This window comes from Pelodiscus sinensis, chromosome 7 (assembly GCF_052426305.1).
Source record: "Pelodiscus sinensis isolate ZL-2025 chromosome 7, ASM5242630v1, whole genome shotgun sequence".
NCBI classification, from domain to species: Eukaryota; Metazoa; Chordata; order Testudines; family Trionychidae; genus Pelodiscus; species Pelodiscus sinensis.
Window position 1 is genome coordinate 76144460 of NC_143058.1, and position 12646 is coordinate 76157105.

Below are 12646 nucleotides of genomic sequence, written 5' to 3' on the forward strand. Positions count from 1 at the left end.
TAATTTAGAATTTAAAATTATTGACCATAACGATTAATACTCATAACGAAAACTCACAAAGAATGTGTGCAAACCCAAATTAGTAACTGATAACTAAGTCCTGATTAAGATATTTAAAATAAATAAGGTCAGGATTTTTTCCTTTCCAGTAATTTTTTGCATTTGAATGTTTTGTTCTCCCCCACCTCCATTTGTCAAATTTTCCTATTGTTTTTTAATGATGGTGTCATAAAAGATGTTCCTAACCATTAGATCTTTCCTTCCTTATCCCAATTCTCATGCTGACACCAATTCAGGAAGGTATTTAAGCACATGCTTATCTTTAAGCACATGAGTAGCCTCATTGATTTCCAGGCATGTGCTTCAGAACTATCTTGATGAATTGGAACTTCTAGTGGCACATTCAGAGATCCAGAAAACCCTGCCTAGTTGTGGAGGTGAGGGAGGGGGAGGGGGAATGTTCCTGTCACCATTCCTCAGCTTACACATGTTGCTGGAAGTCTAAATGGCCTTCCTCTGTACAGTTATTAAATGTCAGACTGCATGCATATTGAGTTAAGAACTGTTACATCTGAAGTATAACTTTTCTACTTTTTAAAAAAATTAGCCCATTGCTTAATCAGTTTACTGTATCCAGCTTGACACATACTCCCCTTCGCCACTGGAGTGTGGCTGGCTGGACATAAACACATGTTCCTCCCGTTTTATCTTTCTGAGATCTCTCTGTCAGATGCTTGCTAAGATGATTTAGACCTTTTCAAATTCAGTTTAAGTAGCTTCCCTCTTATGTCAAAATCGGTAAGAACAGGTGCTTGCTTAGGAGCTATATTGTTTAAATAGAATTCTTATGAATATATATGTAATTCATGAATGAGTGTGGAAGTGTAAATGAGAAACACTCAGTGTTAAGGCAGGCCTGCTTTCGGCTACCTTTTAAGGCAAGGAAGGACCCTGCAAGTGTATAAATTAATGTGATAAGCGGCCAGGTGGAAGTCTCTTTCTTGGACAAGATGTAACGACACAGCAGAAACCTGGGACCAGCCTAGAGAAAGTAAAGCCTGGAGGGATCTCCCAAAGGGATCCAAAGGGATCTCCTAAAGAACCTCATGGCCGGGTCTCCAGGAAGCTGATGCCTGGCCAGCACTCCCAACCACCTGTGAAATCTAAAGTAATCTACTTTGCACTTGCATCCTGTCTCCAAACTGCCAGTATAAATGTGATGTATGTGTGGGAATACCACTTAACCCTTAAGTATCAGTACCAATAAACAACTCCAAAACCAATACTGCTGCAGCTCACCCTTTGTCTGGGTTTGTTCCTCATCAGGTCTGAGAAAGTGCAACATTTACCGACTGGCTTCATACTACTTTCCCAAATCATACTGAGTGGTCCAGTGAAATATATTTTAATTGACAAACTGAAATGCAGTAAGATTCATATTCTCATATTTGCTGTCTGCACTAAAATCATCTTCAACTGAGTAATTGCATTTGTAGATGCCACAGAATTCCATCAACTATCCATTTCAAATGAATTTTATTCAAGTAATCAAGAGGATATTGTGGTTTAATATGTAAGGGAGCCTGTTTAAAAATATGTATCCCCTTTTATTGTGGGAGAATGATCTACATTAAGGACACTTCTGAAAAGACTGGAAAAGTCCAGTAGAAAATTTTGCAGTATTTTTCTTCAGTTTAGCAATATTTTGTTGACTGGTGTGTAGATTAGTTTGGCTTATTTTAAGAGAGTCTTATCAGATTTGTAGATGAATGGATGTTGTACAATTAGAAATATTTCATTCTTTTTAAATTATATGTCTGTTATAAAAATATTAGTTAAAATATGGCAGATTAGATGTTGATTAGTCTGCATCTTCATCTTTGAGATGGACTTTGCAATTAAGAGCATATTCAGCAAAACTTTTTTCTATGACTGCCTATTTTTTAAAAGACTAGTTTCATGTTTGAATTTTATAGAAGAAATAAATAGCAAAGTGTTAAAATGAAGCCAGAATTCTCTGGAGGTCTTTTAGCTCTACATATGCAGTACTAAACCTTCTGCTTGCAAACATCTATTTCAGACAGTTTCTCCCCTCTCCCCCTCTCCCCCCGCTTTTATTTTGTACTGTGTGGGTAGAGACAGACATGGTGGTGATAGTCTAATGTTGAAAGATTAGCTGAACAGATGAAATGCTGATCTTGACGTGAATAGTTTTTGTTTCTGATACCTAAATGAGTTTAATCTAGTTCACTAAAAGTGTTTAATACACAGCAGATTTGCTTTTCCTTTGCTGTTTCGAAATGTCTTTTTTTAATTGATTCATTCTTTCTTCTACAAAGACGAGAGGGCTAATGAGTGACGTATCTTATAAAATATGCTTATTTTGTAAGGTATATCACTGTTCAATATGTTGTCTAGCTTTAAAATAGGCTTGTTCCATAGACTGAAGAAATAGCTAAAGGTTCATTTAAAATACATGTCTGTCTGTTTAATGTTCATAGATACAGAGCATCCCCGCTGTAAGTTGCCCCAGTAGACATCTGTTCCACACTAAGGTCATTGATGTTTGTAGGAACTGATGTGTTATAAGTCCCCCCCATTACCCAATTTCAAGTTGCGCAAAAAACACTTCCCCCAATTTGCGCAGATGGAAGTCAGCCGTGGGGAAAAAATTCCCTGCTTTAAGTTGTTCTACTATAAGTCCTAGTTTTTTGGAATGTATATTGGACTTATAGCGAGGACGCCCTATGTTCACTTTTCTTGTGGTGCTTTTTTAATAACCAGTTAAAATTTACTCATTTGGGTAACTGGTAATATTTAATGGTAAGCAATGTCATACAGGCTTTTATGTTGTTAAACAATTTACCTTAATGATACTGGACTAGACCTAGAAACCTTAAATGCCAATAGTATTTTTGTAGAAATAATGCCGCAACAGTTATTTAGATGGGAGTCCTGCATGTGAATACCTCCTCCCAACTGTCTTTCTCACCCTAAAATTAAGATATATTAGCATCCAAGGTTTTGATTAGGCCCGTTGTAAAACTAGGAACTTAAAATAGGGTGTAGCAGGACAATTCAGTTAAATTAAGATTTGAATTCTGAACCTTTTCCAGTATTTCTAGGGATTTTTGACCTGTAATATAATCAGTGTCTTCTTATAATTCAACAAAAAGCACTTAATTTGAGTTTTTTTCTGTCTCTCTACACACACACACACACACACACACACACACACACACACACACACACACAAAACAAGGTGGAAAAGGGTTTTTTTCTCTCTCTACACACACACACCCACCCACCCACCCCCCAAGATGGAAAAATTATGAGGTTTTTTTGAGGAAATGCACTACTTTGATCACTCTATCAAAATCTTAAAAGCGGTGCAACATGTGTTTTTGAACATTAAAGCAGTTCTCAATTTGTGGTTCAACTGATTTATTTTTAAGGTATTTAAAAAATAAACAGAACATATTTGTATTGCCCCGTTAATAGTCAAGTGGGCTTGTGCTCTTTTGTCTCTTATATGGAGTTTAATTGTTGGGTCTAATCCTGACTATGTAAATGTAAACACCTTTACTTGCTAGCTGCTGTTAATTGGTTTGGGAATATTTATGAAAGTGTTTATTTTTAAAGCTAAAAATAGACCTTCAGTGTTTAAACTCATTCGGGCTGTCAGAAATGTTCCCGTGATCCTGAAAGTGTTGCTAAAAATGTTCACTTTTTAAATGTGGTAATTAAACTTGTCTGTTGTGAGAGCAATAGATGATACATTTCCTGCATTTGTAAACTAAGTATCCCTTTAAGCCCATGAGTTTCCCTGCATGGTTCTGTTCGTTAGATTGGTAAGATCTGAACTCCTTCTGAACTTTTTTGAAAGGAGGGCTGCTATTGGCCAAATAAGGAAGTAAAGAGCTGTAACCTGCTGCTGCTGCTTTGTGACCTTTTACTTTTAGGATTAAGATTTTTCTGGTGCTGAGTCTCCTTTGTTAATAAAAGCCAGTGTCCTCAAGGGATGCAGCACCGTAAGCTTGAACTTCAAATAACTTTTTTCACTTTTAACTCTTTCAATTAAAATAAAATTTCAAATCAAGATATTTCATCTTAGACTCTGTATGTGTAATTCATTCCCCTGGTTGTTGCATGTATTTATTTGTACTCTTCAGATTGATAAAAGATTGTAGTAAGTGCATTTTATGCCATGAGTGTAAAATGTTTCTCCTGTAGGGCTGCCACATGGGGTTTTCCTCAGGCTACTCTCTCAACTCAGTCTATGATTTCGAGACTGTCTTTGGGGACATTATCGTCATGGCAGATCCCAAAGGAAAGGAGCCTCCTAGCAGACTGTTCTCTAGATACAGTCCTAAGGTGCTTCTTTAAGTTTATCCATCATCCAGTCAATGCTAATATTCAAAACAATGGTGGAGGAATTCCTATGGAGGTTGGGAACCAGGCTTGTATCTCCCATTGACTTGAACATAATTTTCCATTCCATTAGAGAGTTCTATCAATGGAACTGTCTTTCTAGGGACTCCTAATTGTTTCATCAAGTCTGATCAGTTCTTATTTAGTTAGAATTCCTCAGTTTGTTTTCCTGCTGCTACTAGAGTGTCATAAGTAAGACTGTGATGAGAATGCCTTGAAGAAAATTCTTTTACACCTTTTCACCTGGTTATCGCTGTCTTTTCAGTACAGTATCGTGTTTGTTGTATGGCAAGTCTAAACACAGTATTTACTGTTGAGCAGGGATGATAGTACATGTTCTTGAGGGGGTGAGGTTTTTCCAGTATATCTCAGTTAATGGTTTGCATGCTCTCATGTGCATGGAGTTGTGCACAAGTTGAGAGCTGTAGCCAAAGGAATATTTTTTTTTCAAGCACTTCAATGTGTTTTCACAGTATTGGTTAAGAGGATAAGTTTTGAAGTTGACTTTATTACAAAAGGTTCATTTTCTCCCCTTTTGGTCCTAATTTGAAAGACCAGTTTTAATGGAAAATGCAGGACAATGTAGCACTTTAAAGACTAACAAGATGGTTTATTAGATGATGAGCTTTCGTGGGCCAGACCCACTTCCTCAGATCAAATAGTGGAAGAAAGTAGTCACAACCATATATACCAAAGGATACAATTAAAAAAAATGAACAAATATGAAAAGGACAAATCACATTGCAGAACAGAAGGGGGATGTGGGGGGGTGGGAAGGGGGAGGAAGGAAGGTAAGTGTCTGTGAATTGCTGATATTAAAGATAGGGAGAGTGGGATGTTTGTGAGTTAATGGTATTACAGGTGATAATTGGGGAAACTGTCTTGGTAATGGGTGAGAAAGTTCAAAGACTTGTTAAGTCCTTGTTGGCAAGTGTCGAATTTTAACATGAATGACAGTTCAGAGGATTCCCTTTCAAGTGCAGATGTAAAAGGTCTTTGTAGCAGAATGCAGGTGGCTAAGTCATTTAGAGAGTGTCCTTTCTGGTTAAAGTGGCAAGAAACTGTTTTCTCTTTGTGATCTTGTCTGATATCTGTTTTGTGGGCATTAATCCTTTGGCGAAGTGTCTGAGATGTTTGTCCAATGTACATAGCAGACGGACACTTTCGGCACATGATAGCATAGATTATATTTCTGGATGCGCAGGAATATGTGTTCTTGATCTTATAACTCACTTGGTTAGGTCCAATAATGGTATCAGCAGAATGAATATGTGGACAAAGCTGGCAACGGGGTTTGTTGCAAGGGAAGGTACCAGGGTTGGTATTAGTGTGGTATGTCCTGTGGTGGTTGGTAAGAATCATCTTGAGGTTAGGTGGTTGTCTATAGGAGACTATGGGTCTGTCTCCCAGAGCCTCTTTGAGTATGGTATCCTGTTCCAATATAGGCTGTAGTTTATTGATAATGTGTTGGACAGGTTTAAGTTGGGGGTTGTAGGTGATGACAAGTGGTGTTCTATTGTTGGTTTTCTTGGGTCTGTCTTGAAGTAGATGGTTTCTAGGTATTCGTCTGGCTCTTTCAATTTGCTTTTTTATTTCTCTGGGTGGGTAGTTGAGATTTATAAATGCTTGGTAGAGATCCTGAAGCTTTTTATGTTTTAATGGCATTTTCTTTACATTTCTTAAGCAGGAAGTAAAAATGTTTTCTGTTTTTCAGTGTGTGCTGTTTCATGACTTTACTCTCTACACATGATTTAAATGTTATACCCTTTATTTTCAAAATAAAAACTGTAGTGTTTTTGTATTATGCTGTCAGTTGAATCTGACTAAATTATGTGGTGGCACAGTTATTACTTCTGCTGATGTTGAAAAGTCTAAAATCAGCCTTGGAGGTATTGTTGTGGAATTGTTTATTTTTAAAATATGGTTCTCGTGTTGCCATAAGCTTATTCCCTAGCACTTTAACGTTTGGCCAGAAGGTGATGGGTTTAAACCTAATGCAGTTCCACAAGTTAGCTGAGGTATTATATGGAATTCCCTTTGGCCCCTTCCTGGTGATTATCGCACTGGAACAAGAAATTCCATGCCACTTCTCAAATTGTAAACTCAGTGTTCTGATCTGCCTACCCTCTGTCAATAAGAGGTTTTAATACATCAGTTCCTAATAATGACTATTGTGATTGAATGCCTTGTATCTTTGAGTTGAGAGTACAGCTCAAATGTATTGAATTTGGTAGTGGGATTCTAAGGTCTCTTATGCCACAGACCAGGTGATCAAAAAGGTATTTTATGTCTTCAAATGTAGGAATGTATGTGAGTAAAAGGCACAGTATGAGATTAAATTCTGATATTTCTATTTATGTTACTATTGCCAACCCTATACAAACACAAAAGCCACTTCAGTACTGGAATTACCATGTTTGCATTGCTAGTGAGTTACTAGATTTACTACATTCCTGTTAATTAAGTTTGTCTATTTGTGGACCTTATTACTGCAAATACTGGATTTGCCAGGAAGTGGAAGTCATTACTTGGAGACTGTCAGATTTGCATCACTTATCCTTTGTTTGAGATTGCATTGTTGATTTATGAGAGAATACAGAATAGGGAACTCCTACACTTTTAATAGGGAATTGTCCCTTAAGTGTGATTCCACTATGAAAAGGACTGCAAAACATCAGTACATCTGCCTCCTTTGTGTACAAAGTCTTATCTACTTACTTTAATGACCAAAGATACCTTTTGTTTTTGTTAGGTGAATTCATTTTGCTGTTCTACATTGGCATGAGTTGGCTTCTATGCAGATTAGGTAACAATTCTATTGATACTTTAGATTCGAGTTACAAAATAATTTGAGAACAAGAAAAAAAGTTTGATATACAGATTTCAAGCTTAGTTTGCAAAGCTAGGGGTTAAACAAATCCATCTTTTTTTCCTCATTATTGAAAAACTGATCAATGAGTAATTGAAATTATAGAAACACCAGTTAGTCTGACTCCAACAATATCAGTGATACAAAATTATCTGTGAGAAATGGAAAGTTATAACACAGTTTCTTCATAGGCCATAAACTGTTATTGAGCATTGATATTGTTTTTAGATGTGGTATATAACCTTGCCTCTTTGGTTATCTGAAGACAACTTAATAAGACTATATACTGCAAGACTGTGTACCCATTGAAAGAATTAACTTTAGTTTTTTATCTGGTTAAGATCAAACAATGAATTGAATTCTCTTTGTACGTTGACATCTGAAGATTTATATCTTCCAGCTATGTTCCTGTTACAGAGCTGGCAGAAGTGACCTCTTCAGAGAAGGTCTTTGTTATGGATTTTGCTCTGTTTACATTTTTGCCATGAGGGTCACAGTGAAGTACAGTACATTAAAGCTAATACATCACAAGTTGACAGTGGTCTTATCTCTTTGATACTTCTTCCCCCTCTCCCAATAAGGAAAAAGGCAAGCACAAAGAATATGAGGTTCTGGAACAGAAATTAAATAATAGTTCCCAAAGTTCTTTGTTGTTAATGTCAGGTCTCTATGTACAATATATTTTGTGTCTGGTCAAATGGCTGTGTAACATCCTTTTCTATGAAGTTGTTGCAAAAAATTGCTTTTACCACATAAATATTCTCCCTGTAGTATGATTTGCCAAAGTAGATACTGAAGAAGAGGCAAAGCTATTAGGTTTCTTCAGAGACAACCAGTTCATCATGAGCTGAGGAAGTGACTCTGGATTGGAAGAAGTGAGAGTTTGAAGCCAGATCTGCATAAGAGAGGGTACCTCCACCATACCTCCATGGAGCTCAGAAGCACTAGAAAAATTCCGCCTCAGGCACTTTCTTTCCTTGAGAATTTGGTGATTCTCCACAACCCTTTCCCTGCAGACATTCCTCCTCATCCACTGACAAAAGGGATAGTGGAAGCCAGATGGTTCTTTCTTTTCCCAAGCAGCTTTTAGAGGATGCAAGCTCTAGTCTGCAGCTCCTACACTGTCCGTTGAACGTGGAGGGTGCTTTGGTGACACAGTATGTTGTGCTTCTGGTTAACTCACCAGAGATCTAGACTTGTGGGACAAGATGGCTAAGTGAGTCAGAGCATCAGTAGAATCAGTTTTTTCTCATTATTGATATCGTTCTACCCTGAACTGACAGGCACTGACTATATCAGAGTCACCACTGGACCATAAGTTTCTGGGGAAGGAATGAGCCACTAAGGGAAGGAGAAGAAAATGAGGAATTGGGGACAACTACAACATGAAAGGGAAAGTGCCATATCAAATACTTCAACAAGCCAAATAAGTTTAGGCAGGGGTGATTGACATTCTGTAATATAGACCTAGTGCACTGTGTAACATGTGATCTTGATTACTATACAGCAGTGGTCTCCACCCTTTTAACCACAAGATCACTTTTTCAATTTAAGTAAATGTAAGATCTACCTCAAACCCTTCCTTCCCGCCCCTTCTTTGAGGCCCTACCCCTGCTCTGTCCCTTCTTGAGGCCTCACCCTGCTCACTCCATCCCTTTTCTTCCCCCATCCTCTCTCACTTTCACCAGGCTGGGGTAGGAGGTTGGGGGGCAAGCTCTTGTCTTGGGCCAAGGAGTTTGGAGCATGGGAAGGGCTCCAGGCATAGCCAGGGAGGAGGATTGGAGTCCAGGAAGGGTTTCAGGGTACAAGCTCTGGGAAGGAGTTTGGGTGCAGGGGGACTCGCATCTAGGGCAGGAGGTTGGGTGTAGGAGGCAGTTAAGAACTGGGACAGGGGTTCAGGAAGCAGGCTCTGGCTGGGCACCATTTAATTGAGACAACTTACGGGTGGGAGCAGCGAGGTTAAGGCAGGCTTACTCCTGCCCTGGCCCTGCACCACTCCTGGAAGCAGCTGGCATGTATAGCAATGGCTCCATAGTGCCATGTGCTGTCCCTCACCTACAAGCACTGAGCCCACAGCTCTACGGGCCACGGTTCCCAATTATTCATCAATGGGAGCTGCAGGAGTGGTGTCTGCAGGCAAAGACAGTAGGTGGAGACTCCCTCCTCTGCCTTTCTCAGGGGCTGCAGAGATATGCCAGCCACTTCCAGGAGCACAGTTACCAAAGGGATGATTACTCCAGCCACAACAGGTTAGGCATTCAGGTTAGAACTCACTACTCAAAGAAATAAACTTAAGCATAAGAGAGAAATGAAAATTATAAAATGCACAGACCATTAAAAAACATTGTTCTGAAAGCAAATAATGGCCGTGGACTTTCCAAAAGATTAATCCAAGAAGTCATTGTAAGCATGAAGAATGCTGTTTAATAAGGAAAATACCTCAGATACCAAGTCCTCACAGAAATAGTGCCTCTCATTCTATATATTGAAGAGAACCCCTCATTCTCACTGCCAGTTGGAATGTTGAGAGAACTTCTGCATGTTCTTGTTTTCCATTTTAAGTAGAAACTCAGATATAATGCAGCTGTTGTTTCAAACCCATAAAAACGTATTTTGTTTCAAAATGTGAATCTCTCAATAGGGTGCAACACTATTATCTTTTGAAGATGGAGAAATGGATCTCACTGGGCACACTGAACAGCTGACATCTCAGAAGGCCAAGTTCACTTTCAGGTAGGAACACTTTCTGTTTAATATTGATTTATGAATGTGCTTGCCAGCATGCAAGATGAGAAGACTGTTACATTTTTTTATTTTTTTACCTTTTCCATCCTGAAAATTCACTCCCCCTTGCATACATAAGCACTTTTATGTATGAGTATCTTTTCCCTTGGATGATGAATCTTTATGACTTTGACTTGTATGTTTGACTGGTTATGGGATATGAGGGAAGGAAGAAATATGATACTCCTTTATATGTTTGTAGTTTGCTTTTTAATCCATTTCATAAGCTGCTTAAAGATTAAGATCGGCAGTGTATGTTGTAGGGATGTTTGAGTGTAAACGACTAACCATTTAATCGATAAGTGGGTGCTTGTCAGTTAACGGTGCCAGATATGCTCAGTGAAGCCTTCTCCCTGGGAGCCAGGCTGGTGGCCGCAGTCCTGGAGAGCACCTTCCATTTCTACTTTTAAAGACCCCCTTAATATTTCATGTAAACTTATTACACTGATTTTTTCTGAAATTGTCTCCAGTTTCTTATGTCTAAATTATCCTGTTTTTCACGTTAGCAGACTTTTATCTTAAGCTGTTCAAAGCAGTAATTTTGTTTTTTTTTCCATGTTTGTATGTCTTCTGTACTGTTTTACGGTACTCTAGCACTAAACAGAGATGTCTCCATCCCTATCCTTCCTACAGAGTAGGGATATATGCCACAGGGATATTTAATCACTCTCTCACACTCTTTTTTAGGATCCCCTCTAGACATATGGCAACCTGCTCATGGAATATCTTTTTTATCTGCACTGCATAATCTTTGTTTTGAAGTCTGATCACGTGTGTATCTGATCACATTATTACCAACTTTTGTGATTTTAAAAAAAATCATATCTAGCCGTTTTGGGGTATTTTTTAACTTGAAGACATGATGAAAGGCTGCCAATTCACGAATTTTCGCTTATTCAAAATGATCACCATCTCGTATTGTGGCTGGGTCTATAGCTAGCAAGAGAGCCACCAATCTCATGAGTTTTGAGAGTCTGTCTCAGGATTATTAATCTCTTGAAATTTGCCTTACTGTAGTAAGCACTGTCATGAGGATTCTTATCTATTTTTATCTTTGTGCTTATATGGTTCCCATCACTGTAATATTTAAGCCTTTCTCAGTGCTTAATGTGCATCCTTACAATTCTTGGGTGAAGTAGGGAAGCACTATTCTCCTCATTTTACAGTGGGGGAACTGAGACCAATGGTAAGGACTTGCCCAGATCACCTAGGAAGTCGGTTTCCAAGCTGGAAATTGAACCCAGGCCCCGAATGACATCTCAAACAACTAGATCATCTTTTCTTTTTTGGCACATCACCAAATTCTTTCCCCCAAACAATACAGATGTTTGTTTATCCCTCTTTCTCTGTTTTTGCCACTTTGCTTTGTGTCTGGCTTCCTCCTTTTTTAATGAACAATGGGGAAGGCCATGGTTTTCAATCCATCTGTCTGGTTGATTGGTTTAGCCTCCCTCTTTGGGCTCTGGTCATGCAGGATGTGGCAGTTTCCAGCGTCTCTTTAAATGATTTCTGACACTAATCTATTTGTAGAATGGTAGCATTGTGGTTAAAGGGTATCAAAGTTCCCTCCCTCCCCCCCAGCTTGCTATGCACCTGCCAGGTCTTCAGTCTAGAAATGTGAAAGTGTAACCATTTACACAGCTAACTGATGAGCCTGGGTTCATTAGTTAACATGCATAGTTACATGCAGCCCTCCTTCCTCCATGGGAGTAGGTGTGCGCAAGGAGTTGGCTTTTAAGCCGGCTCCTATGGAATCACCTACCCCTCTCTGACTATCCCTCACGTGTAACTATGTAACCGCTGAAAATGTCAGTGGTTACATGTTTACTTGAGTAAATGAATTTTAACATCCCTACTTGAAGCTATATGCTTGCTAATTAGTGTTCATCAGGCATGTGTTGAACATAGTTAGCTTGGTTGCCAATGTTTCTTATGAAATTTAGTTAAAGGTTTCTACAGCCTTTTTCACCTGATGTAATTAGGTGAAATCTGTGCACTCATTTGTTTAATGTCTCTTGATCCCATTAATTTGTAATTGGGATTAATCAAACCCTGCTTATGATATATGCATGATTATTGTTGTCCTTTTGCTTGTACCAGTATGGTTTTAATTATAGAACTTTTTCCCTGAAAACAACTTCATATTGTTGTTGTTTGACATGTTGTTGTTTATCAAGATAACCAGGACCTTGCTGCTACTCAAGATTGTTCATAAATGTATATATCTCCAGCTATCAATCACTTATCTTTTTGTACCATGGAGGTGCTTCACAGGTAAATTAGATTTGCAAGGTGAGGTGTCTAGTTCATGAAGTCTTCTGCACATCTTTCTTTCTCTAGTCAAGGAAGCTATATTATTTTTGCATTTAATCTTTGTATCCTCCATATAATTTGTGTTGTGGACATTCACATGTAGCATTATCATGTAGCATGCCTATAAGCTGATCATACTCTGAACTAGTCTAACTTTCTCTGAAAGAACTTAAAAAACAACACAGTCTTGTAGCACCTTCAATGGAGGGTGGGGAGAGAAGGAAAAAATTGGAATCAGATAGAGTGTCC

At 38.5% G+C, this 12646-nt stretch overlaps 1 protein-coding gene across 7 annotated transcripts in view; it reads left to right on the forward strand.

The window, feature by feature from the left end:
* Positions 1-12646, forward strand: part of PARD3B (par-3 family cell polarity regulator beta) — a 618049-nt gene that overhangs the window by 264789 nt on the left and 340614 nt on the right. For all 7 annotated transcript variants that reach the window (XM_075934324.2, XM_075934322.2, XM_075934323.2 and 4 more), the window contains one exon: positions 9942-10033. In XM_075934324.2, the coding sequence (XP_075790439.2) occupies positions 9942-10033 (92 nt within the window). The remainder of the gene's footprint in view (positions 1-9941; positions 10034-12646) is intronic.